At 37.3% G+C, this 26,680-nt stretch overlaps 1 protein-coding gene across 6 annotated transcripts in view; it reads left to right on the top strand.

The window, feature by feature from the left end:
* LOC125235973 (U8-agatoxin-Ao1a-like) overlaps positions 1 to 26,446 on the top strand; it is an 87,158-nt gene extending 60,712 nt beyond the window's left edge. For 2 of the 6 annotated variants that reach the window (XM_048142640.1, XM_048142637.1), the window contains exons 2-4: positions 18,967 to 19,072; positions 20,099 to 20,177; positions 25,357 to 26,446. In XM_048142640.1, the coding sequence (XP_047998597.1) occupies positions 18,988 to 19,072; positions 20,099 to 20,177; positions 25,357 to 25,519 (327 nt within the window). In that variant the 5' untranslated portion in view covers positions 18,967 to 18,987 and the 3' untranslated portion in view covers positions 25,520 to 26,446. The remainder of the gene's footprint in view (positions 1 to 18,966; positions 19,073 to 20,098; positions 20,178 to 25,356) is intronic. The other 4 variants (XM_048142642.1, XM_048142638.1, XM_048142641.1 and 1 more) reach the window with 3 other exon arrangements.
* Positions 26,447 to 26,680: the final 234 nt, after the last annotated feature.

Here is a 26,680-nt window from a genome sequence, read left to right as displayed (position 1 = left end):
CCCAATATTTATTTATTTAAATAAAATTAGTAGTCATTTCAGAAATAAGGAACAAAACCAAGAAATTGCGTATAACCAATCCAATCAAAATGATAAAACCCAGGCAAAAAAATAGGAAAACTTAGAATGAAAAGGGAAGTAAATGTTGACAATGAAAAAGGTAATCAATGTTGTATTTCCCATCATCTTTCTTGTAAAAAGTAATTAAGATCTTTGGCGTTAAATCCCGCAATTTAATTTAATTGGATTAAATCCCGCTGAAAGTCGAGAGGCGTTTAATAAAAAGTTAAGGAAGTTTTTTGTTTTGTTCTAAATGTGGAATTTGAGGGAATGTTAAAAGCATCAGCCGTAAGAAGTATTCATGAATACTTCTTACGGCTGATGCTTTTAACATTCCCTCAAATTCCACAATTACAACAAAACAAAACTTCCTTCCTGTGAAGCGTTTTTATATCACTTTGCAAAGTGATATAAAAACGCTTTTAGTTTTTCATTAATTGTTTCAAATACTTTCAGGGTTGTATATTTTATGCTTATGTGTATTTTATTGACTTTTTCTGGTAAACTTCGATAGCTTAACAGGTTACAACCGATTGGAGTTATGTTCTGATAAGAAGAAGAAGGGCAAATACACTCCAAAGTTGTGGATTACTAAAATTTTTTCATTGATTTTAAAACGTTCTTAAAAGCTTGCATTTTAACATATTTATACATAAAATACTTGTTTTACAACGGCAAAAACTTCATTGTTGATATTTACTTTTCCAATTTTTATATTGCTTCACAGTAAATAAGTAGCCTAATGCCAAAGGCCAAATCATTTCGAAAAGAAAACTTCTGAAAGGAAATTCAAGATTAAGAAACCAATGAGTACGACCGCATTCATCTTTTTCGTTATTGTTTGCCCAAAGCCTCTTGTTATTGTAATAGGGAGAGGGTATTTTTAAAACCACAATATTGGCTTTGTGGTTTATGCGGTTTTTTAAGATAGTCGATTGTTAACGGCCTGGTGGCCTAGCAGTAACGCCGTGGCTTGCGTGGGCGACGGTGCGCGACGGTCGCGCGACGGCGATGCGACGCATACGAAATCAAACCTTATCGATATGGAAGTAGACGATGCGATGAGACGCGACGGCGATGGTCGCGCGACCGTCGCCCACGCAAGACACGGCGTCAGAGCGTGCGACTTTCGATCCGGAGGTCGCGGATATGAACCCCGGCTCGTACCAATTAGTTTTTCGGAACTTATGTGCGAAATGTCATTTGATATTTGCCAGTCGCTTTTCGGTGAAGGAAAACATCGTGAGGTAACCGGACTAATTCCAATAAGGCCTAGTTATCCTTCGGGTTGGAAGGTCAGATGGCAGCCGCTTTCGTAAAAACTAGTGCCTACGCCAAATCTTGGATTTGTTGTCAGAGCGGACCCCAGGCTCCCATGAGCCGTGGCAAATGCCGGGATAACGCAAGGAGGATGAGTCGATTGCTAACCATGGGGTACTCATATATGTTCATCAGCACTTGTTGGATAAACGATAAATGCCATTTGATATTTAGTCGCGCATCACTAATTCCAATAAGGCCTAGTTATCCTTCCTATCGCACGCCAAATCTTGGATTTGTTGTCAGAGCGGATCCCACATGAGCCGTGGTGATAACGCAAAGGATGACGATTGCTAACCATGGGGACTCATATATGTTATAACTTGTTTACTTTCAAACGACCATACTGGCCTGACAGGTCCCTATCGCACCTATACATAGTGCGAAAGGGATGGCCTGACGTTATAACGTTTATCAAGCGACCATACTGGCCTGACAGGTCTGACACATAATTAGCGCGACAGTAACTCACCGCGACATAGATCCCACGTCATTTACTGATTGAATGAATGATTTGAGGACGAGTAGTCTAAGTCGCGGTGACATAATCTCGCTCCAATAATGTATTAGCGCTTCAGATGGTTTAGCGGTTGAGCTTATTGAGAAAGCCAATGGTACGGGACTGGAATGGTGTCCTTCACCCTAACACAGTATAATAAAGAGTACTAGCACAGTATAATGAAAGAGTTACTATCGTACAGTATCGCATATTTCACTCATACTTAGCATAGTACGCGCTACACCCGGTGAAAGTGCCTCTTTCATATATTTGATCGCCTCGTGGTTACTAAAAATACACGTGTAATACACACAATAAACTTCTTAAAGTTACAATTTAGGTAAAATTATAATTAACAGAAGGAAAGCTAAAAAACAGAATGGAAAATGCCATAATATGAAATCTACATATATGTGAGTGTGCACGGGAAAACGTCCCACTCTGTCGATTGCTATAAAGCCTCTTTGTCAGTTTATTCATATAAAGACACAAGTAAATCTCGTCTTAATGGTAACCGACAAAGTGAGACGTTTTACTAAACACACTCACATATGTAGTTCTAATTTTATTTATCACATCGAAGCAGGAAACAAGGTAAGCAGGTTTTCATTTCATATCCTATCCTACCAGCAGAATCCTATCCCATTCTACCTCATCATTTTACGAGATACGTACCTCATCATTTTAACATCAACAAACTATCCTAATAAGTTATCCAGTAATGCCCTTAGACGTTCACGGTAATGTGTTCAATTTGTTACCGTCTCGCGAGCAGAAATCGCTTTGCTGCCCGCGTAGGTATTTCGATCCATAGAATAAATAATAGTCTACTACCGTACAGAAAGGACATTGCCTATAAACCTCTTAATAAAGATTAAAAAAAAAACTGTTTTAAAACTAACCTCCGAATTGCTTTCCATCAGGCGGCCCGTATGCTTGTTTGTAGACGTAGTAATTTGACGGCCACACGCAAACAGTTGTTTTCAAATAATTATTATTTGGTTTTAAATTTATTTTTAAAATGAGGTACATATTTGTAACTGTCTACCAAAGAGGATCGAGTATTATAGAGAGTTACTGTCGAAGTAAAATGTGTAATCACAGTGCATAGACTGCCATCTCTTGACACAGGCTTAAAACTTTTGAACCTCAGTTTTGACAATTTGGACCATATTCTTAGCTTGATATGTTTTAAAATGTCAAATATTAATATTAGCGCCATCTAGCTGAGCGTACCCCAAAGGTGTAATGCCATCTAGGCCACCGTACCTTTTTCTATATGGTACTGAGGTACGTTTTTTTCTTAGACTTTATCCGTCTATACGGAGTTATATAGGTCTTTGCTGTCTACAAAGGCTATGATATGTACTTATGGCTCGCAGCCCGATGGCAGTGTGCCCAAAAGGTGGAAAAGCTCTATGAACTATCATAATAAACCGGTTTATTGCCTTTGATCCAAATAGTGTTTCACTATTTTGGTTGTTTATGTTAGAATGTTACGTACCTAATAAAATTTTGTGGTTAGAAAATTTTCGGGACATATTACTTACCAGCGTAGCCGAATGCACAAACGCTCACGAAACGAAACGCTCGTAATATCTATCTCTATCGCTCTTGCGTATTGGCGCGACGGAGTCAAACTACCTTTCGCGGCGTTTCGTTTACGTTTCGCGCCGTAGAAATGCATTCGGCTCCGGGGCCAGATATTTATTTATATTCTAGCACATAACTGCACATGATATTACAATGATCATCGTTACATCACGAATATCATGATACAATACAAAATATACGATTGGTCAAACATACGGCGTTTGCGTATGTATACAGGATGTAACATTAATGCCGGTGATCCATTTAAGAGCATAACCGGTATCGAATAGCGGTTACGAATACCACTTCCTTTTTTTTAAATAAACACCATGAAAATTAAAGGTACTATAGAAGGTAATGTATAAGCCGTAGGATTTATCTTCGGCAATTATGTTACATAGTGTATGTATGTATTCAATAGAGGATGTAAACTAGTGCAAGGTCGACTGAAGGCTACGTAAAGTCAAGAACGACATATCACATTAGATAGAGCATTTAAAGAGCATTTCTTTTTTTTTGCCATTTTTTTCATTTTGATTTTTTTAGGGAATTTTAGGTCAATTGTACTCAGAATCACGAGTATTTTCAATCTCACTGGGAGACAAAAAGAGTTCCAGAATTTCCATACATTTTTGTTACTTTCCTCTTTTGTTACCCACACAACATATACGGAAAATGGTAACAAAATAAGAAAAATCGTATGGGACAATTTTTTTAACTACTAGGATTGAAAAACTAGTGATTCTGAGTAGAAATAGCATTTTTTTTTTCAAAAATATCACATTTCATAAAAGTGGCAAAAAAAAAAGAAACTCTTATAAACGACGATTCGGTTTCACCTTTTATCAGCAATCAGCATGCTTCTCCCATCAAACGAGACAAAAAGTAGATGAACACGCCTTTACTAATTTTATAATGGCCACTTGCACCAACGAAAATGGAGGGTTAACTCAACCCCCCATTTTATATGGAATTTGACAGTTGACAGCCCATTAAGTCTGTTTTCACATTATCCGACCCGATATCAGATGTCGGAAGGATTTCAATGGAAAAAAAAACAAGATAGCGCCTGTAATGTATGGGATATCGGTCCGACATCTGATATCGGATCGGATAATGTGAAAACGCACTAATGATGCATCGTGCAGGATCTATTGAGCATACTCCATGGTAAAAACACTTAAAGTAATGAATAGGTATGTAAGCCATTTAGTACGTTTTCATTAAACAGATGAACAATTTATTTTATTACTTTTTAAACTCCCTAACGTCCAGTAAAATACAAGGTACAATGACATGCCTGACTGGCATAAATATGTGTATAAGTATCTACAGGATAATACCTAATTATTATATACTTGACTTAGGGCCGATAATAGGCTACTTAACCCTTTTTAAAAGTAATAATAATAACAGGCCTTTGCATCTATAACAGATGATTCAAGAAGCATCCTTGTGACTGCTCGTGACGCCTCGTGGCGTTTAGCCCAATTCAAGGAGGAGAGTTGTCGTGCCCTCGTCATGGACAACACGGCGCACGTGGGTATGCTCGGCCAGCCCAGATGGGCGGGGGTTAGAGGCTTGCTCGTGCCTGCTACTTTTTAAAAGTATGTCTTATATTATTACTTACTGTCCAATTAACCGAAAAAAATATCACTATATTTTATTATGACTTATAAACCACAAAAAATATTTTTAAAGAATACTATTACGTAATCAGGCAGAAACAACATCAGCCATGTCATCTGTAGATTTTCTGTGAATAAAGTCATTCAGTGCGAAAACAACACTCTCTGACACTTTAAATACGAAGCATTTAAGGTCATTATGTCAGTGATTGATTTGACATGAATTCTATGACGTCATCACACGGCCGACAGCGTTTTCGGTGGCCAAAATTAAAAATAAATAGTCATCGTACACATTTAATACGTAAAATCATTAAATATTGGTTTCTTATGTCAAATATTACAGAAGACAATCATTTATTGTGCCAAATTGTCTGAGTACCCACAACACAAGCCTCCTTGAGCTTACCGTGGGCCTCAGTCAATCTGTGTAAAAATGTCCTATATTTATTTATTTATTTAAATTAAATATGAGTCTAGTAGCCTATATTGACGGAATATAACTTTAGTGCAATTTTTATGGGAACTGCACGCCTGAATTCGATTGCAGTACGTTTGTATCGGCCCTTATGTACTTGCCTAATAATTTATTTATTTACACAAAGAAAATTACACAGTATGACAGTAAACAAAACTAAAGCACCGTGAATTTTAAATAAACATTACAACAAGTAACACAAAATAAAATATTAAACAGCAAAATTAAACATAACATAACACACTAAATATACTAAATAACAGGAAGGCCTAGCATCCAATCTCACACAAAACCTCAGGCATTCGTCACGTACAAACGCCCATCTGCTCGCAAAAATATCTACATTAGGTGCCCCGTCTAAAAACTCATTCACCGTTTGTATTATATTATTATTCTCTTTATTCATTATATATTATTATTACAGAACATTCTTACACAGATTGACTGAGGCCCATGCCCCCATGGTAAGCTCAAGAAGGCTTGTGTTGTGGGTACTCAGACAACGATATATTTAATATATAAATACTTATATACATAGAAAACATCCATGACTCAGGAACAAATATCTGTGCTCATCACACAAATAAATGCCCTTACCGGGAATCGAACCCGGGACCGCGGCGCAGCAGGCAGGGTCACTACCGACTGCGCCAGACCGGTCGTCAAACGCAATAGACGGTTCGTGTATTGCACGAGCTAAAGGTGACTTGCGGCGAGACACGGTCCGTGCAGCCGGCACCGCCAGTAGAGGGTGCCTATACGTTCACGGAAGGCATATTTCGTCACAGGAGGAACAAACCACAACGCGAAATCGTTTCTTCTAGATACCCACTACAAAATAAAGAAACCTAGGAGTAATGCTAATGAAAATGCCTTATTCCCTCATATGTACTGAGCTACACCAACCAGTTTGTACCTAAAATAATAGTACATTACAATACACGTGCGAAAAAACGGAAGTTCGAAACGAGTGGCGATAAATTAAAAGACGACCGAAGGGAGTGTTTAAAATCGACACGAGTTACGAATTTCCTTTTCGCACTTGTATCGTAATGGACTATTATATCATGCACGAAATAACGCATCAGATAATTATAAAAAAAATCATGGAAAGTGGTTATTTTTAAACACAATTTATATTTAATACGTCGGAGAGAAATATATTATTTTTTATACAAGGGTGCAAAGTTGTATTTTAACGCCGAGTGCTACTGCACTTAATAATTGAAACTTACTACTTTTTAATTGAAAAATGAGCAAGTGAAAGGATTCTGTAGTTGAACCACGAGCGGAGCGAGTGACTCGAGAATAGAATCCTGAACTTGGCGAGTTTTTCAACACACGAGAAGTAAAATACATTTCCACCCGTGTGTTACACAAAACTTTTCCCTTCACTATTGCGAGGAAATTACATCGCAAAAAACGCGTGTATCACTGCTTCCAGTAGTTCCACAGGTGGTAAAGTAAATTATTTAGCAGAGACATCGCTCAACTCGATTTCAAATTAGAGCATTTCTTTTTTTTTTGCCACTTTTATGAATTTAAGTGTGATATTTTTGAAAAAAATATGCTATTTCTAGCTTTTGTTTGCGACTAAGTGGGAAACAATGGGCATTGATATCGGCAACAAGAAACTAACTAACTTGCGATTTGCAGACGACATCGTTTTGTTCTCCCACACTGCACCCCATCTACAACAAATGCTACAAAACCTTAGCACGGCAAGTCTTGAAGTCGGACTCACAATGAACATGGCCAAAACCAAGTTGATGACCAACAGGGGGAAAGATACGGTCACGGTTGATGGACAGGATATCCAATATGTCGACGAATACATCTATTTGGGCCAGATAGCATCCTTCGAAAACAGGCAGTGCAAAGAAATCGATCGACGCATCGAGAACGCCTGGAAGAGCTTCTGGTCCATGAAGACGCTAATGAAGGGCAACCTTCCACTGACACTAAAGCGCAAACTCGTCGACATGTGTATCCTGCCTATCCTAACATACGGCGCCCAAACTTGGTCATTGACGGAAGCCCAAAAGTCCCGACTCAAGATTTGCCAGCGAGCAATGGAGCGCAGCATACTCGAGTCCGCAGAACCGATCGGGTTAGGAACACCGAACTGCGCTCCAAAACTGGTATTGTAGATGTGGGTGTTAAGTCTGCAAGGCTCAAGTGGGATTGGGCAGGACATGTCTGCCGAATGCATCCAGATCGGTGGGCCAAATTGGCTACCGACTGGACACCACAGATTAGCCGGGGCAGAGGTAGGCCAAAGAAAAGATGGCGGGATGACCTCGACGCATTTTGCGGCGACTGGCCGGAGCAGGCGGCAAATCGGGATGAGTGGCGGAAGAAAGGGGAGGCCTTTGCCCAGCAGTGGGACACAATTATAGGCTAGGAAAAAAAAAAAAAAAAATGCTATTTCTACTCAGAATTAATCCTTTTCAATCCTAGTAGTTAAAAAAATTGTCCCATACGGGTTTTTCTTATTTTGTTACCATTTTCCGTACATGTTGTAGGTATGGGGTAACAAAAGAGGAAAGTAACAAAAATGTATGGAAATTCTGGGACACTTTTTGTCTCCCAGTGAGGTTGAAACTCGTTATTCTGAGTACAATTGACCTAAAATTCCCTAAAACAATAAAAAAAAATTATTGGCAAAAAAAAAAGAAATGCTCAATTGCTCATTAATTCCATATTAGTAAATCGTACAAACGTTTTGATACTTTTGATAGTTCTTCAAAAGACTCTGATTTGGATGGAAGGACAGTAGTCTATAATTGACAACTAATCTACAAAATTTCCGAGTTTATAACTTTCACGAATGCCACAAATTCCGCAAAGTTTTCGCGGCGAGCCTTGTTGAAATCTCGGACTTTGGACAAGTCCCGATAGGTTCCAATTTAACTTCGTATGTATACGAGTAAACAGGGACAGGAAAATTGTATTTAAAAACGAATTTTATTTATCAAAAGGTGCACAACGTACCGTGTCCCCTTAATGTAGAAAACTAGGATTAAATTCAACAAGCCAAAACTTACGTTTTGTGTTGATTCTCCGTTGAAGGGGATATCATCCTGAGTTATCGAATATGTTCTTAATTAGGTACCTGACAAAGGTCAAAATGGCGACCTCAATAGCAATACGGTATGGATCGGAGATTTCAATGTCAAAAGTGATACCAAGGACAGACAAAGCCCATACAAAAAAGCGTACCACTGAAATGTATGGGTTTTTAGGCTTAAAACTAGATGGCGCTGTTTCGCAGCCTGGAAGTGGCCAAAATTATATTTTCCCCAAATATTTTTGCGTGTTTTTATTCTTTATAAGAACAAAGGACATGCTTCTTTATTTTAAATATCTGGGCGACGGTTCTATTTTTATATATTACGTCTTTAGATAAACAAAAAACTCTTATAAATACAAAAACAAAAAAAAAGACAAAAAACATAAACTTTATTTCTGGCCGGGATTCGGAACCCTGACACCTACGATCTATCTGCGTACATTAGACCGACCTCGTACGACTGAGCTAAGCGGAATCGATGCGCGCGCGGCGAAATTAACGACCATATTTTACGTTTACTAACGCGAAAGAAAAACTCATGAAAACTCAAAAATTCGCGTTTTCCGGGATCTAAGGCTACGCTAGATCGATTTTTAACCCCCGAAAACCCCCACATAACAAATTTCAGCGAAATCGTTAGAGCGGTTTCCGAGATTGTCGGTATATATAAATAAATAAATAAATATACAACAATTGCTCGTTTAAAAGTATAAGATATAATGTTATCACGTGAATACACATTTTGACAAAAATAAATTTGTAGGCATCATCAGTGTAGTTAATAAGTGCAGTATTTAATCTAAATATATAAAAGAAGAAGCTGACTGACTGATTGACTGACTGACTGACTGACTGACTGACTGACTGACTGACTGACATATCAACGCACAGCCGAAACCGCTGGTCCTAGAGATTTCAAATTTGGCACGTAGGTTCCTTATGTAGTGTAGAGGAGCACTAAGAAAGGATTTTTCAAAATTCACCTCCTAAGGGGGTCAAATGGGGGTTTAAAGTTTGTATGGGGAAACAAGATTAGTTTGACTATTTTATTCGAAACTTCACAGGAAGATTCCTTAAGACATATGATTGAATACGTGTTTCAGGTTTTTTGAAAATTTAACCCCTAAAAGGGTGAAAAGGGGGTGATAAAGTCAAAAAATCAATATGGGTATCGTTTTTATGGTTTATCGGGTCGCTGATCACGATAAATACAACGTTTTTAAAATCTAACGAGGCGGAAGTGAAATACCTTCTCCCCTGTTGTCAGCCAAAAAGCAGTGTAAGGTTCTTGGCTGACCGTACAGCAAATAGATCAGTTACAATGGCCGCCCAGTCGAGAATTGCCCCGCTTTACCTTAATCGAAATAATCGCGGACAGATGTACCTACAAAGAAACCTACGGATCCAAATGAAAATCTTATTTTTTGTAAACGTTTCAATAAGAATACTTTTATTACGCGGGCGAAGCCGCGGGTAAAAGCTAGTAGGTGCTAAAAATGGAGGCACGATTCTTAGTATGAATATTGTGAATCCTATATAAATCATCTTTGATGGTGATACTCGTACGTTAGTTGCTCGTTAATTACCTGAACAATCTTATTGTCAAAGCTATCACCGTTCTTGTTAATATTACCTCCACCGCTGTGTTCAAGCGACTTATAGAGGTATTTATGGGAGGAGGAGGAGGACCTATACGAAAACTGAAATAATTAAATTGTCAAAATAAAACCGGCTTTATAGGTATCGCGCCAATAAATTTAGTCAGATATATTATAGAACGTACCAAAAATGCAGCAATCAATATTACTCAGGTTCTAAATGTATAAATACGTAAATGTTGAAAAAACGAAATAAAGTAGGCAGTCAATTTTCTCATTCGTCGAAACCATTTTAATATGAGTAATTGAGCAAAATAACAGCCTATTCAAATGTATTCAAGTCCACTCAGTAAATAAATAAATTCTGTTTCGAATATAAATTCAAAATTAATTGTCAGTATTTTAATATATTGAACGTAGTTTTTCCTGTTAGCACATCGTGAAACAAGTCGTGTTTATTGGCCAACGCCAATTACGAATCATTTGTCGAATATATATTTTTGAATCCCAATGGCTTCTCTTAAGGTGCGTTTAAACGGCGCGCGATAACGCGAGCCGAGCCTGGCTCGGCTCGTGGTCCGGCGCGCCACGCGCCGTTTAAACAGCTACGCTCGGCGCGGCTCGGCTCGGCTCGGCAAAGTTCGCGCGATCCATCACTTGTCGGTTTTTTCGACACGGATCAAAGGCGCGCGCGCCATCTTCGGCTCGGCTCGTGTCGACGGTAAGACTACCAATCTCGGTACCTATGTAGTGGCGTTCCGTCGAAATTACCTTAGGACTATGCAACTCCATCCAATGATCCCGGTCTATATAAGTCTAATGAAAATTACCGTGAATTATTCAAAACTGACATTACTTTAGGTTACAAAAATACACGTGTGTAGTTGACTAGTCATTTATAGAGCACTAGCTCTTGCCCGCGGCTTTGCTCGCGTTAGAAAGAGACAAAAAGTAGCCTAAGTAACTCTCCATCCCTTCCACTATCTCCACTTAAAAAATCACGACAATTCGTTGCTCCGTTTTGCCGTGAAAGACGGACAAACAAACAGACACACACACTTTCCCATTTATAATATTAGTATGGATGGATTCATACGTAAACTTGTCAAAACAGATCGATGCGAAATAGAGAAACCTTGTCTCAATCACCCCACTTGTCCCATAAGGCTCATGTCATATAAACCTTGCCTCAATCGGCTGTATACAGCGCCGGCCCGTGCACTCAATCAGGGTAGAGCGAGTTTGAGTTTCGGCGAAGTTTTTGGGAAGAAGTTTTACGACGTAGATAGAAAAAACCGGCCAAGAGCGTGTCGGGTCACGCTCAGTGTAGGGTTCCGTAGTTTTCCGTATTTTTCTCAAAAACTACTGAATCTATCAAGTTCAAAACAATTTTCCTAGAAAGTCTTTATAAAGTTCTACTTTTGTGATTTTTTTAATTTTTTTTAAACATATGGTTCAAAAGTTAGAGGGGGGGGGGACACTTTTTTTCCTTTAGGAGCGATTATTTCCGAAAATATTAAAATTATCCAATAACTAATTGAGTAAACCCTTATTCATTTTTAAATACCTATCCAACAATATATCACACGTTGGGGTTGGAATGAAAAAAAAAAAATCAATCCCCACTTTACATGTAGGCCCCCCTACCCTGTACCCTAACAAAACATTTTTTTCCACTTTTTATTTTACCACTTTGTCGGCGTGATTGATATACATATTGGTACCAAATTTCAGCTTTCTAGTGCTAACGGTTACTGAGATTATCCGCGGACGGACGGACGGACAGACAGACATGGCGAAACTATAAGGGTTCCTAGTTGACTACGGAACCCTAAAAATCGCGAGCGTAGCGAGCGCGAATTTTTTTTCATATAGTAATGCCGTAATTTGAAGATTAAGGCAATACCTACAGAATTTATGGATTTCATCATACAGAGTACGAAAGGGACTGAACTTTCTCAGTCGCACCCTAGTACAGTTACGTGGGGCTGAACGTGGATATCATGTACATAAAATAACAAACAAAATAGAGTCCTATAGTGGCTAAGTCAGGAAAGCAGACCTTTTCCTAAGTAACCAAAAGAGAACTGATATAAATAGTAAGTGCGAGCGAAGCGAGCGGGCTGTATAACCGACCAACAGTAGCCGTAATCAAGCCAGTCCCGTGGGCAGGGAACAAAGACGGGCTTAATAAAGCCGATGTCGGTTTGTGCCGGTGTGAATGAGCCTTGTGTAGTCGACACGGATATCATATCCATACTGTCATATTCGAACAAATGCTTCGAAGATACCATTGCGTTCAGAGTACGTAGCCAAATGCACAATCGCTTACGATAATATCGCTCTTCAGTGTTCGCGTGACAGAGCCAGACTCCACACTGCGCAACACTGCGTTTCAATCGGCGTCTAGCGTTAAGTGTGTTTTCACATTATCCGGTCCGATATCGGATGTAGGACCGATATCCCACACATTACAGGCGCCAACTTTGATTTTTTCCATAGAAATCCTTCCGACATCCGATATCGGATCGGATAATGTGAAAATGGACTAACGATGTTCATTTCGACTAGGCTGGGCTGGCTGATATCAATCTGTAAGTGTTTTAAAGAAAATCTTCATTAAAATTTCCTTCGATACCAGAAACATCTGATGAACTTTGTTTCGTACTTAAGTCATTGTTGAATAATTTTTGATGCTTTGAATTGGTTTCAATGCGGTCTAGTCGATTGGCAGATATTTCCCGTTTTTTAAACGTAATACACTCGTAATTGTAAGATTGCTGCGCCCTTGCTTATGTTTCTAATATGTTTGCAATAAATGCTTTGTTTGTTAGTTTGTTTGTGGTATTTTCCATACACTTCATGTTTCAAGGACGTGTAAAGCTAAAATCTAACCCTCGAGTTACAAAATCCGAATTTTTCTGTAGCAGACGAATGTGTCAGAGCTTAATAACAGTCAAAGCTCCAGTGAATTTATGACGGCACTCGGACGTGCTTTGTTACCCTCGTTTACCAAATTAATTCTACCAGCGCTTGATACGAGTGAAAAATGGATACGATAACAACACGTGTGTGATACATGTGGAGGATTATAAAAATACCTATTGTTATTTTAAACCGTTTAGCGCCAATCTCAGTACATTGTTTCCGTACAAACGAAGCTTGGGGATACTGGCGGGGAAAACCTAGTGAACAATTTTGATATGAAGGTGGAAAATGTTCGGTTAATTTCGAAACATCGAATAGGTTTCCAAATGAACTATGATATTTATTTATTATTTATTGTTCAAATAAGTTAGACAACATAACAGTAAAACCAAGGCACTGAAACTAAAACATAAAAACAATAGGTATAGCACATATCATGGCACATATGGATGGATATGATGGAATTATCACCATCATATATATGTAATTATATATATTAGTCTATCTTTATATAAATTTATATAAGTATTAGTATTCAACCTGAGTTTAGTAAATTTATGTTTGATGTCACGATTATATTTGTCTCTGTTAGCTATTATTTCTCCTGCGCCAACATATATGTCTCTGTTTAACCCAATGGTTGACTGGTAGAGAATGCCTTTTGGCATTAAGTCCGCCATTTGTACATGTTTCTTTAGTTGTGCAATAAAGTTTAAATAAATAAAAAAATATTATTCTGAAATATCGGAATGCCAGGATTATTTAACATTTATAGACAGTCGAAAACTCATTATTGAGAGAGGCCCTCATTCGTGAGAGAGGTCTTGTTGTCATAACAATAAATTAAAGTGAAATTTTCTGTAAGGCTCAAACGTCTATTGTTTTAGAATCCCTAGTGTTAAACTTCATTCGAATTCATTCTATTACTTTTTAACCCCCGACGCAAAAACGACGGGGTGCTATAAGTTTGACGTGTCTGTCTGTGGCATCGTAGCTCCCGAACGGATGAATTAGATTTAGTTTTTTTGTGTTTGAAAGCTGAATTAGTGTTCTTAACCATGTTTCATGAAAATCGGTCCACTATGTCGGGGTTTTTTCAAAATTTTAATTTTGTGATTAGGTTATTTGAATTCTGTTTATGTTGGAACGATGAAGAAGAGATTCTGAAAGGAATTCTAAAACGTCCCGGTACTTAACTGTTCAAAATTGTATACAAAATGAGGCTTGCTTCCGCAATGTCAAAGATAAGTCACATTTTCAAATAAAAATTACAGAAGAGGAATCTAATCAAGATAACGTTCTTCCCCTCCCATAAACAATCTGAGATCTCAAAGACCAACTTTAATTAGGCACTTCGGTTGGATCACGCGTCCCGAGAAATCGCGAATGGATCAATCAGGACTCGACTCGACTCAAATACTCGGAACTATGAAGTTATAACGAGTTTGCAGATAAAAGTTACGAAAGATATCGGATTTGAGCGAATTGTTATTGTTAAAAAGTTTTGAGTGATGCCGAGTTCAATTTAACATCAATGTTTTGCATAAAGGCACAGACACAGTAAAATACCGTCTTGCTATTCGTTTGAGCTTATAGGCATTTTCGCGGGAAAATATTTACTTAATCAAGTTTTAGGTACCTATACTTACAAACTCTCCATGTTGTAACCGCCGTAAAAATTGTTTGAAAATGGTAACAGATTGGAAAAATCTAATTCGGAACGCTTTCTTTACCAAGTAAGAACGAAACTGCTTATTATGGTTCTGAATAGGAAAATCATGAAAGGCCGTAGCAGGATAAGGGAAGAAAAAATGCCCTTTAATGATTAGAAGCTGGTTTTTTTTTTCTATAGTTACTTACACTTAGTAGTACGATTGTGCAAAGTTTTGTTGAAAAATTCCCAGTGGTTCAGCCGGCAGAAAAAAAAACCAAATTCATGAAATATGATTTTTCTCTAAAAGTATTTAACTCTATCATACAATCTTTTTTCATTTTTGTTAACTAAATAGTACTTACAACCTGGAAGAAAACTGAGTCTCCAACTATAATATTTCTGCAAAAAGTACGTAAGTCAACATTAAAAAAAAAAAAATAGTTTCTGAAGGAGGGACCACTCTAAGTGATACTTCTAAAAAAGCCTTATTTAATGATCTGTCAGTCATACAGAGTGGGGCCTGTAACAAAGGCGAAGAATTGAACTGTAGGCTATTCTCCTTATACTGATCGACATTTGTTCAGTGACATTTAAAAAATATGAAGTCTTTAAATTTTTAATTTTTCATACAAAATAAATATTAGCTTCAATGTACGCCATTATTGTTGTCATTGACGTTGTCTGTCACACTTTAGACTTAACAGAATTCGCAATACATTACCTCTTAGAAAAAACTTTCAAGGGTGATAAAAATCAAAATACAAGTTATTTTTAAAAGTCGCCGAACAAAATGTTGATCAGTATAAAGAGAATAGCCTAGAGTTCAATTCTTCGCCTTTATTAAAGGCCCCACTCTGTATAAGTTTGACAGTTAAAATCGATAAGCAACAGTGTCAAAATTAAAAAATAATGTTGGTTGGATTTTGTTACATTTTATTGTTATACCGTTCTAACACCGCCAAATAACTTAAAAATTTATTTCCTGATCGAATGTGTAAAAATAAAACAAATTTTCGACAATATTGGCTTCAAAAAGATATACAGGGTATATTTTGATAGCGGGTCAGTGAGGGCAGCTACCAGATCCCGTGCTGCTACGCAAAAATGGTCTAAGGAGACATTCCATCTATTTCAAATTGATGAAGATTGGCGTTTACAGATTTTGGAAAAAACATTTTTCACAAACTCTTTTTTGATGCTAAAAGATCCTATTCCTCTCAAGGATCAAAAGTTTGTATGGAACCAAAAAAAAAATCCGGCTAGAAAATCCACAAATTGAGAACACTTTTCCAATACAATTTGTATAAAAAAATATATTTTTTTATTTTCACATAAATTTTAATGCCAAACGATTCCGTTCTTATTCAGTATCAATAGTTTCCTAGAGATCAACTTACGGTAATGTACTAAAAAGCCACAAAAAAATCCCTTTGTGGAAAAAGGTGAAAATGTATTCTAATTTTACTATATCTTATGTTACTGTTATGTTTTCATACATTATTACGGTCCTTCAATGTAACAGGACTAATTGGCGTAATTACATTACATAATACATTTTCACGTTTTCTCCATAGTAAATGTATGGGGAAAGTTTTCTTCAATTTGTATCTTTTTAGTACATTACCGTGAGTCGTATGTAAAAATAAAAAAAATATTTTGTTCATATAAATTGTATGGGAAATGTTTTTCTCGATTTGTGGATTTTCTAGCCGGAATTTTTTTTGGTTCTATACAAACTTTTGATCCTTGAGAGGAATGGGATCATTTGGCATCAAAAAAAAGTTTTTGAAAAATGATTTTTTTTCTCACGCCCTGTACCTATGTTATTTCCAAAATCTGTAAACGCCAATCTTCATCAATTTGAAATAGATGGAATGTCTCCTTAGACCGTTTTCGCGTAGCAGCACGGGATCTGGTAGCTGCCCTCACTGACCCGCTATCAAAATATACCCTGTATATCTTTTTAAAGCCAATATTGTCAAAAAATTGTTTTATTTTTACACATTCACACAGAAAATATATTTTTAAGTTATTTGGCGGTGTTAGAACGGTATAACAATAAAATAAAACAAAATCCAACCAACATTATTTTTTTAATTTTGACACTGTTGCTTTTCGATTTTAACTGTCAAACTTATATGACGGACAGATCATTAAATAAGGCTTTTTAGAAGTATCACTTAGAGTGGTCCCTCCTTCAGAAACTAAAAAATTTTTTTTTTGAAGTGTTGCCTTACTTACTTTTTGCAGAAATATTATTGTTGGAGACTCAAATTTCTTCCAGGTTATAAGTACTATTTAGTTAACCAAAATGAAAAAAGATTGTCATATTTCATGAATTTGGTTTTTTTCTTCTGCTGGCTGAACCACTGGGAATTTTTCAACAAAACTTTGCATAATCGTACTACTAAGTGTAAGTAACTATAGAAAAAAAAACCAGCTCCTAATCATCATAAGCTCTAATCATTTTTGTTCCCTTATCCTGCTACGGCCTTTACCTATTTTAGAAAATATCGTATTATTTTCACAAAAATGCCCAGTAGGATATTAAAGACGAATATGTTTTTTAATTAACACCCAAAATTAAATAAATAAAGAAGGCATATAGAAGTTACAAATAAATTATTTACCTAAGCGCTGAGACAAAATGGGCGCATGTAAATTTTTTAAAAGACAATTTTGGGTTGCGGTATCTATTTAGTAATCACACACTTATTGTTAATTAGTAAAATTTATGATTATACCTCTTTTATTAATAGTTAAAATGAAAATGTCTAATGTTGGTTGTGAATATGGAATCACGTAATTGCTTTTGCTACTCTGAATTCATCAACTGTACAGAGATGTTAACTATTTGAAATAAAAGCATTTCAAATAGAAATTCAAAATCCAAAGTACCTATTTTGTATTTGGTATTTTAAATACTTTTATCGAAAACTATTTTGTATTTTATTTGAAATACTTTTTAGTACAAGTATTTTGCATTTTCTACCACTTCAAATACAAAATGCTTTTTTTTCTTTTTGACGTAAGATAGATTTTTTCTTTGTCTGCCTTAGTTATGTACTGACCGGGACAACACGTTCGGAAGAGCTTAATGTTTTACAAAACACACTTATTTTAGTTTAAATAGTAAGTGATTTGTTGCAAGATCCCAAAACACCCTGACCGTGAACATCGAAAAATCGGGGAAAATCCATGATTCGTATACCTAATGATGACTGTAGGCATTTCTATTTAGTACAGCTGTAATGTATTATGATTAATTAATATTACTTTTATTTTAGGTTTTTTTTTTCATATTTCATACATATTGAAATATAACTCTTTCATTCGATTTTTATACTCGTAATATTAGGTAAAAGACATGGAGACAGTACATTTTCGGCTTCACTTTTTAACGTGTTAATTTTATAGAGCCAGGTTTCTGAGCCAGGTCTCTGGTGATTCTGTGTTTCAAACACACACACAAATAAAAGTTAAGATTAGTGAATTAACACCACAATTTGAGCTGCTGTGGTTTGATTAATGCAACAATTTGCAGAACATTGCCGTAAGTGCCGTGAAATGACCTAACCGCACACTTATATAATGGCGTAAAAAAATACCTACAACTGTACTTTTAAAATTATTTTATTTATTTGTTAACTTGAAGAACATAATATTGTCTTAAAATAAAACTAACTATTAAACCTAAAATTACTCTAAAATTAAATGATCCTTTAATGCTCACACGAGGGCACTTTCGCGAAAAAAGTTTCAAAACCTTCTTTTTTTCAAAATAGGTAAATTTAATGTTTTTTCCTGCACGAACCCTTGCGATCCTACTGGGTAAAAAAAAATCGCCCAATTCAATGTTTATACTTCGTTACCATATTTCAAACGCTTTTAAAGCGGTTACAAAGTCGAAAGTATGCAAAATGATAGAAAATTTGCGGACCATTTTGTGCCTCTTGTTTTTTGTCCTAGATCCAAAGGGCTCGTGATTCTGAGTAGGAAAACATAAAGTTTACCTATCTTAGAAAAAAATTTTTTGGGGATTGTTCTCGCGAAAATGTCCACAAACGTAAAGGAGACCTAGCTGTACGTCTACGTAAACCCAAGTGTAGCAAACATAACGTTTCGTTTGTTTCAGGTTAGCGGCTCGAGCGGCAGCATGCCGCGCGCCGGCGCACTCTTGCTGGCGTTCGCGGCGCTCCTGCTCGTCGCTGAGTGGACGCACGCGACGTACATAGATCCTGGTAATTTTAATTTCACTTACTTCTGACACACCTTGGACACTTGCGATCAAATATATGAAAGAAACGCGTTACTACGCACACAGTCTAAGCTCGTGTAGGCGAACGCATAGGTGAGTACTTTACCACGCTTTTGTGAGTGAGATAAGACCACGATAAGACAGGTCGCTGTTACTGTAAAGCCTTTTGTAAAAAGATTATTGCAGATTTTCATAGTTCATTTCTAATTCTTACTACTTTTAGTTCTTGTTATGAAAGTATAATTTCCGTCACAGTCAAGTTACCTATACTTAAACTTACGCTACATTTTTATGATATCGTCTTAAAGTGTTTTATTGTATTCAATTTCAAAGTGCTATTTGTAAAGTACGGTTCATTTTATTTCATTACTCAAAAGCACTTGCCTTGCGTTGTAATAAAGAAAAATTACGAGAAAGTAACTTTGTAGAAGGATATTATATTTCAAAACTGTCTAAGTTATTGCAAACTTAATGTAATGTCATAAAATTTTTACTATTTCTCGCGAGGTGTCGTTTATTATCTTAATGGTATACACTTGTCTACACGTAACATGTTTTACAATGTTTAGTTGTTTGCAGTACTTAGGTAGATATGCAAAGCGATACATGAAATTAACACATGACTTCGTCCGGGTATAAGTTGCTAAATTTACCCACAAACCGGAACCCTGTCTGGCGGCCTCAGGCGGTCTAGCACAACTTGCGCTCTCGTCCGCGAGTCTACCTACTTGAGGTCGCGCTTGACGTGTCAAAGCAGAATAATACAATGATTAACTATAATAAAAAAAAGTTTTTATAAAACGATCTTTAACCATTGCTTAACCCACTAACATTTTTATGCTATGGGGCTACATTCCATACCAGTTCGCCCGGAGGATATCGGCACTGCCACTTTTTGCGATTGAGGACAATATTCTTCAGTGAATTGATTGTTTGCCCCTTTGCGTTCTTACTTTAGGTATTTACCGGTTTAAATGAATAGTAGGAATAATAGTTTCTCTTGTCCTAGGAGACGAGGACGTGGAAATCAGCGTCCCAGACTACGGCGAGGACCCGGCTGATTTGCAGCTGCTGCAGGATGTTGGGAAGTAAGTTCAATTCTGTACTGCAGTCAGCATCTAAACTAAAGTAATGGATCAAATAACGCATCTGAAATAACTGCTTTTCTGTAACCGTCCACGGCATTGGTCTAAGCGCGACAGCGGTGAGCGACGGCCATATACTGGAGCGAGACGCAGCGATGGGACTTTTCATTCGCACGTATAGCTGCCGCTCCCGCTGTCGCGCTTAGGACCAATGTCGTGACTGAGCCGTTAATTAAAAATGGATATGTGTCTATATTGTCATTCACCTGCCCTTGTCCTACTCATTTGGGGTAGGCGAAGAATGCTGCTAACCTTCCTCTTCCATTCCTCTGGTATAGTCTCGTCTGCCATCGCATCGTTGTGTGATGATGATGTGTTATTTTAAATGTGATTATTTTATCTTAGTATAGGCATATACTTACATAAAATAATAACATTTTAAATTTTTGCCCGCAAACTACAGATTTAATATATTGAAAAAAAAAAACCGGCGAAGTGCAAGTTGTACTCGCGTTGCATGGGTTCCGTACACTACAAGAAGGGCTTAAGCGCCTCCTTTTTAGTAGGAACTTAAGTCATATTTGTAAATAATCGATATTTTGAACAACACGAATCAGAAATGAGTTTATATGTAATATTCAAACGCGCTCACACAATTTCAAGAGATTTGGTAACTCCTTACAGCGGCAGTGAGTGAAATTCGTAATTTGAGTTTTTAGGGTTCCGTAGTCAACTAGGAACCTTTATAGTTTCGCCATGTCTGTCTGTCCGTCCGTCCGTCCGCGGATAATCTCAGTAACCATTAGCACTAGAAAGCTGAAATTTGGTACCAATATCACGCAAACAAAGTGCAAAAATAAAAAATGGAAAAAAATGTTTTATTAGGGTACCCCCCTACATGCAGAGTGGGGGCTGATATTTTTTTCATTCCAACCCAAACGTGTGATATACTGTTGGATAGGTATTTAAAAATGAATAAGGGTTTACTAAGATCGTTTTTTGATAATATTAATATTTTCGGAAATAATCGCTCCTAAAGGACAAAAAAGTGCGTCCCCCCCCCCTTTTAACTTCTGAACCATATGTTTAAAAAATATGAAAAAAATCACAAAAGTGGAACATTATAAAGACTTTGTAGGAAAATTGTTTTGAACTTGATAGGTTCAGTAGTTTTTGAGAAAAATACGGAAAACTACGGATCCCTACACTGAGCGTGGCCCGACACGCTCTTGGCCGTTTTTTTTTGTTTTAAGTTCGACTTACGCTTTACTGTAGATTTCTAATAGTTTTTACTGTAATCTATAGATTGAAAACAATCTCGTGTTTTTTTTTGAAAATTTTATGCTTAGTAGTTTCGGAGATAAGATAAAAAAAATGACGCCCCCCCCCCCTCCCGGTCATTTTTTCCTATTTTCTTAAATTACTTTAAAATTACTTTACTAAAAATTATTAAGAAAAATATTTTTAAATGCGTATAAAAAGGTCTTTCATTTGATATGTAATACAATAGTTCTAGAAACTTTGATTTTTAATTTTTTCACTTTTACCCCCCAAAAGTGGCCCCTATAATTGAATTTTCTTAATTTAAATTACATGTCCGTTTTACATATGTGTGCCAAATTTCAAGTTAATCGGTTCGGTAGTTTCGGAGAAAATTGGCTGTGAAAAGCGGACAGACAGACACACGAGTAATCCTATAAGGTTTCCGTTTTTCCTTTTTGCCGTACGGAACCCTAAAAGTTATTCAGGTCAGATGCTTTTGGTGCGTTGTCTCATCCGCACACACTGTGAAAAGCATGCCAATAAAATGTTGCTTTCACTACGATAAAAAATAAAAATAAACTACCTACTACTAAAAATCGATTTGGAAAAACATTTTGCCTTGTGAATTTATGTAGTAATGAAAAATTGGTGAAGCCAATTTCAACTTACAGTCCGATATCAGAATAATGGCATTTAATCATTGCTTAGATATTTTTGAATGTTATGATCGTTCCCATAATCTCTTGAATCCTATAATTATATTGGAGCAAGCCAGACACACAAACAAATGATATCATGACAACGTTTTGATATCGGATTATCTGTAATACGTTGGATGACACAGTTGATGTTAGCAGGTTTATTGTGTAATCCCTGTAATAAATATAAAATGCCGCCAACTGTTTATCATCAAATCCGATATCGACGTGTGCCTTGTTTACATATTTCCATTGTTTACATGCTATAGGTAGATTTGAGCGATTCCTGCGCGAGATTTGAGCGTCAGCAGGAATGACAGAATAACGGTGATGTTACACGGGTAACACAAATGCCAGCAATTCGCGTACCATTGCCGCATTTGCTCCATAGTTAGCTGGTGCGTATTGAACAAACGCGGCAATGATATGTGAATTGCTGCCAATTGTGTTGCCGTGTAACAGCACCGCAATGTAGGTATATCACTTTCGTTGTATACTTACTATCACCCCACGGTTCAATGGCGTCTATTCTTGGCGACTTTATAACGCACTAGCTTTTGCCCGCGGTTTCGCTCGCGTTAAATTCAAAAATTGCGGAATGCTCCGTACAATTTTCCACCCCCCATTTTAGGGAAGAGGGAGGTTAGAAATTTTCTTCTTTCTACTAGCCTATATCACTCTCCATCCCTTCAGCTATCTCCACTTAAAAAATCACGTCAATTTGTCGCTCCGTTTTGCCGTGAAAGACGGACAAACAAACAGACACACACACTTTCCCATTTATAATATTAAGTATGGATTATCATATAATCAAGGACAAAGTTATTAATGTCAAAATCACTAAGAATGTGTGTATATTTATTGTCATAATCTGAGGTTTTATGAGTTGATAAATGATGATTTATAGCTCATCGATAACTATATCCTTGACCGATGAAGTACAGTTGCCGTTTGATATATCGAAGAGGCTAAGGTGATTACAGCTTCGTAGTTTCGTCTCGTTTTCTCACAAAAATTGATTTGAAAGGTCCCAACACTAAAATGTTGCCACTTTTAGATTTCTAATATTTTTTTGCCAAGCAATATCAGGCCCCGTAGCCGAATGGCATTTCTGCGACGCGAAACGAAAACGAAACGCCGCGAAAGGTAGTCTGGCTCTGTCGCGCCGATACGCAAGAGCGATAGAGATAGTTATCTACGTTTTGTGAGCGTTTCGTGAGCGTCATTCGGCTACGTACCCTGAACAGGCACTTTAGCGTCCATACAAAAGAGGGGTGTTCAGATGTTTGTGAGCAACCTTTACCGCTCCAATATATTTGATGTCGACTGTACCTCTAATACCATTGTGAGTTGTAATATAGCTACAGATCGTGTCATTAATAATGAAGCGTGCCTTGATTCGTATTGTCATTAACTTTTAAAGGTTACACTTGACAAATTCGTGAATAATTGCGAATGAAACGATCTATCCTACTTGACTGATAAACAAAATCTCCTTCATCACTACTAGTAACTGTACTCGTAGTATTGATTTAGACGAAGACATGACTGTGTATGCATGACCTTTAGAGCACTGTCCCCGTGACTATCCTTACGGCACTGGTCCCAAAGCGAATAAGCGATGATTGGTGCGATGATAATTTATTTCTATCGCTTGCTCTCGCTTATCTATACATGTACACGAGAGTATCGACGACTGGTCTGGCTCAGTCGGTAGTGACACTGCCTGCTAAGCCGCGGTCCTGGGTTCGAATCCCGGTAAGGGCATTTATTTGTGTGATATTTGTACCAGAGCCATGGATGTTTTCTATGTATATATATTATATATAAGTATGTATTTATCTATTTAAGTATGTATATCGTCGCTTAGCACTCATAGTACAAGCTTTGCTTAGTTTGGGGCTAAGTTGATCTGTGTAAGGTGTCCCCAATATTTTTTTTTAATCTTTTGGTCGTTTCTAACGTCAATAGCTTATCGCTTAAGGTGACGAACCCAATCATGGACAGTTTAAGAAAAAAATTCGCCAGTTTTTGATATTTCACTGATAAATGTAAAAATTCTACCGCCAAGCGTGTTAAATCTTGAATGTCCTATCCTTCTTCTACATTTCAAACGTATTGCAGAATAGATACTCCTATTGGTTTCTTCATAGTTAACAAATTAAAACTAGGTGTTTTTTCTCCAATTATGGACGGCAGTTCTCCAGTAATGGATCCCCCATTATGGACAGTGAAATAAGTTTAAAATTTTACTTTTAAAGCCAACTGATACGCAATGAGTCTTTTTTATACACCATAAATACAATTAGTTTGGGTTATTTTAACATAGGATTGTTTCTTGTAAATTTTGGTTTTGTAAATTGTTCCTTGTCCATCATAGGAGGTAGGCAGTTTTTCGGGTCCAGTAATGGACACTCGCAAAATAACATCATTTCTTTATCATCTTTGGAGCAACAAACTAGTATGTTTTATTACCTTATCTCATGCTTAATGCAGTAAGTAAAACGCATTCAAGATTACACCGTGCGTTATTTTTTTATTATTTTATACATGAACTCATCTCTCTTAGCAACATTACTAAGAATTCGTCTTGATATTTTTTTCAGTAAACTGGTGAATTTTATCTTGTCTCCAAATCCTTCAGAAATAACCGAATTAATTGAAATTTCAAAATTAAACAGCTCTACAACTCTAGTTTATGGTACATAGCCGTCAGTTTTTAGAAACGTATTTTAGATACTTATTTTTAAGGATTTGTGTTTTTTGTCCATAATGGCATCACCGTCCATTATGGGGTATTTTACCTTACTCGTTTTTGGTTAAAAACACACTGACGGGCCAATTTGAATATCACATCAAATTGATATTTGTTCATGTTGGATCATATGAGCTGACTTTCGCACATTCGTGCGACCCAGATACTTGAATCGTTCGAATAAGGCAGGATGTATTTTCGAATTGGTCTGTGTCAATATCCGGCTGTCACGCCAAGGTCAACTCTTCACATTATAATACTAGTGTAACAGTGACATTAGCACGTATACTTACAAGTAGTTGCAGTATTATTTCAAAATCATTGTGTCTGGCAGTATTGAACAAGTAACAAACTGCACTATTTTCCCGGCATTAGCCCTGGTTATTATGTGACCGTCACTGTTACACATACAGTATTGTACATAATTTACGCACAAACTTAGTTTAGTATCCGATGGTGATTTCAGACGTTCGTCGCTGATCTACGTTTTCAGGAGAGCCTGCATCCGGCGCGGAGGGAACTGCGACCACCGGCCCGGTGACTGCTGCCACTCCTCGTCCTGCCGCTGCAACCTCTGGGGCTCCAACTGCCGCTGCCAGCGCATGGGCCTCTTCCAGAAATGGGGGTGAGCCCCCCACCCCACCATGGCTCCCCTGAAGCGGCGGCCAGCTCCCGCCAGCCGACTTGCCCGCCGCTCCATCGGACGCGACAACTCTTGCGTTAACACACGGACTTATTGCGTTCTCGGCTTTCTCATTTCACGTTCTATCATTTCAAACTAGAATTCGAATCGAAAACAGGGACCTAAATTTTAGTTTGGAAATATTTTTGGACCTTGTATACAAAATTTAGCTTTTTGGAATTCCGTTTGTTTCGTTCTGTTAGTCTTTATGGTTTGTCTGATTGAGCCGGGTGTCCGCTTACGTGGTTGGGCAATCACCCAGCCTTATTGCCCAATCAGTACGCTCGACGCTAGCTCGGCCAATCAGAAGTTCGCAGCGCGCCCGGCCGCCGCGCAGCTGGCCGTTATATTTGAGTTCCTTTTCGTTTCGCCAGCAGCGCGGACGCGCCGCGCACGCTTCAACATTCTTCTTACAATGTATGTATGTAGAGTTAACTAAGCTAAACGTAGAAATCTAAAGCAGTAGCTACTAAAATTGGTGGTAAACTTATGTCAATAGGAAGTAGCGAATACAAAATAGAAAAAAAATGTAACATTAATGTTTTAGAATCTTAAGAGACTATCGATAAAAAAACTTGGTGAAAGACGCTATATTAAGCCTTTATATGAAACAGCGCCACTTGTATTAGCGATTGGCAACTTAGACTTTTAACAATAAATGAATGTGTCATAATATAATTATTCATATTAAAATACGAATCTTGGTGTACTGTTTACTCTCGGACAGGGGGTACTCGGTATTGCAGCCTAGTAGACAATTCTGTACGTAGCTTCTTATATGGTACATTCCTGATGATGGGATATGATAATTGTATTATTACTACCATTGGAATATGGAAAATGATAAATTATATTAATAAATGTTTATGGACGACCATCGCATTTTCATTTCATATTCCATAAACAGACAGGGCGTCATACAAACCCGAAAAGTATGTCTTCAATACCTATAAGGAAGCATCTACAGATGGATTCGATGGATGCCTCCACGCTGTTATCCCACAGGTAACATCAACTGTCGTAGGTATCATAGAGTAATACAGAGATCGAAATCCAGTAAACTAATACTCGCCAATTTGGTTTTGATTTCAATTACCTGCATAGCACG

The sequence above is a fragment of the Leguminivora glycinivorella genome, chromosome 18 (assembly GCF_023078275.1).
Source record: "Leguminivora glycinivorella isolate SPB_JAAS2020 chromosome 18, LegGlyc_1.1, whole genome shotgun sequence".
Lineage (NCBI taxonomy): Eukaryota > Metazoa > Arthropoda > Insecta > Lepidoptera > Tortricidae > Leguminivora > Leguminivora glycinivorella.
This window is presented reverse-complemented; position numbering and strand designations above follow the sequence as displayed.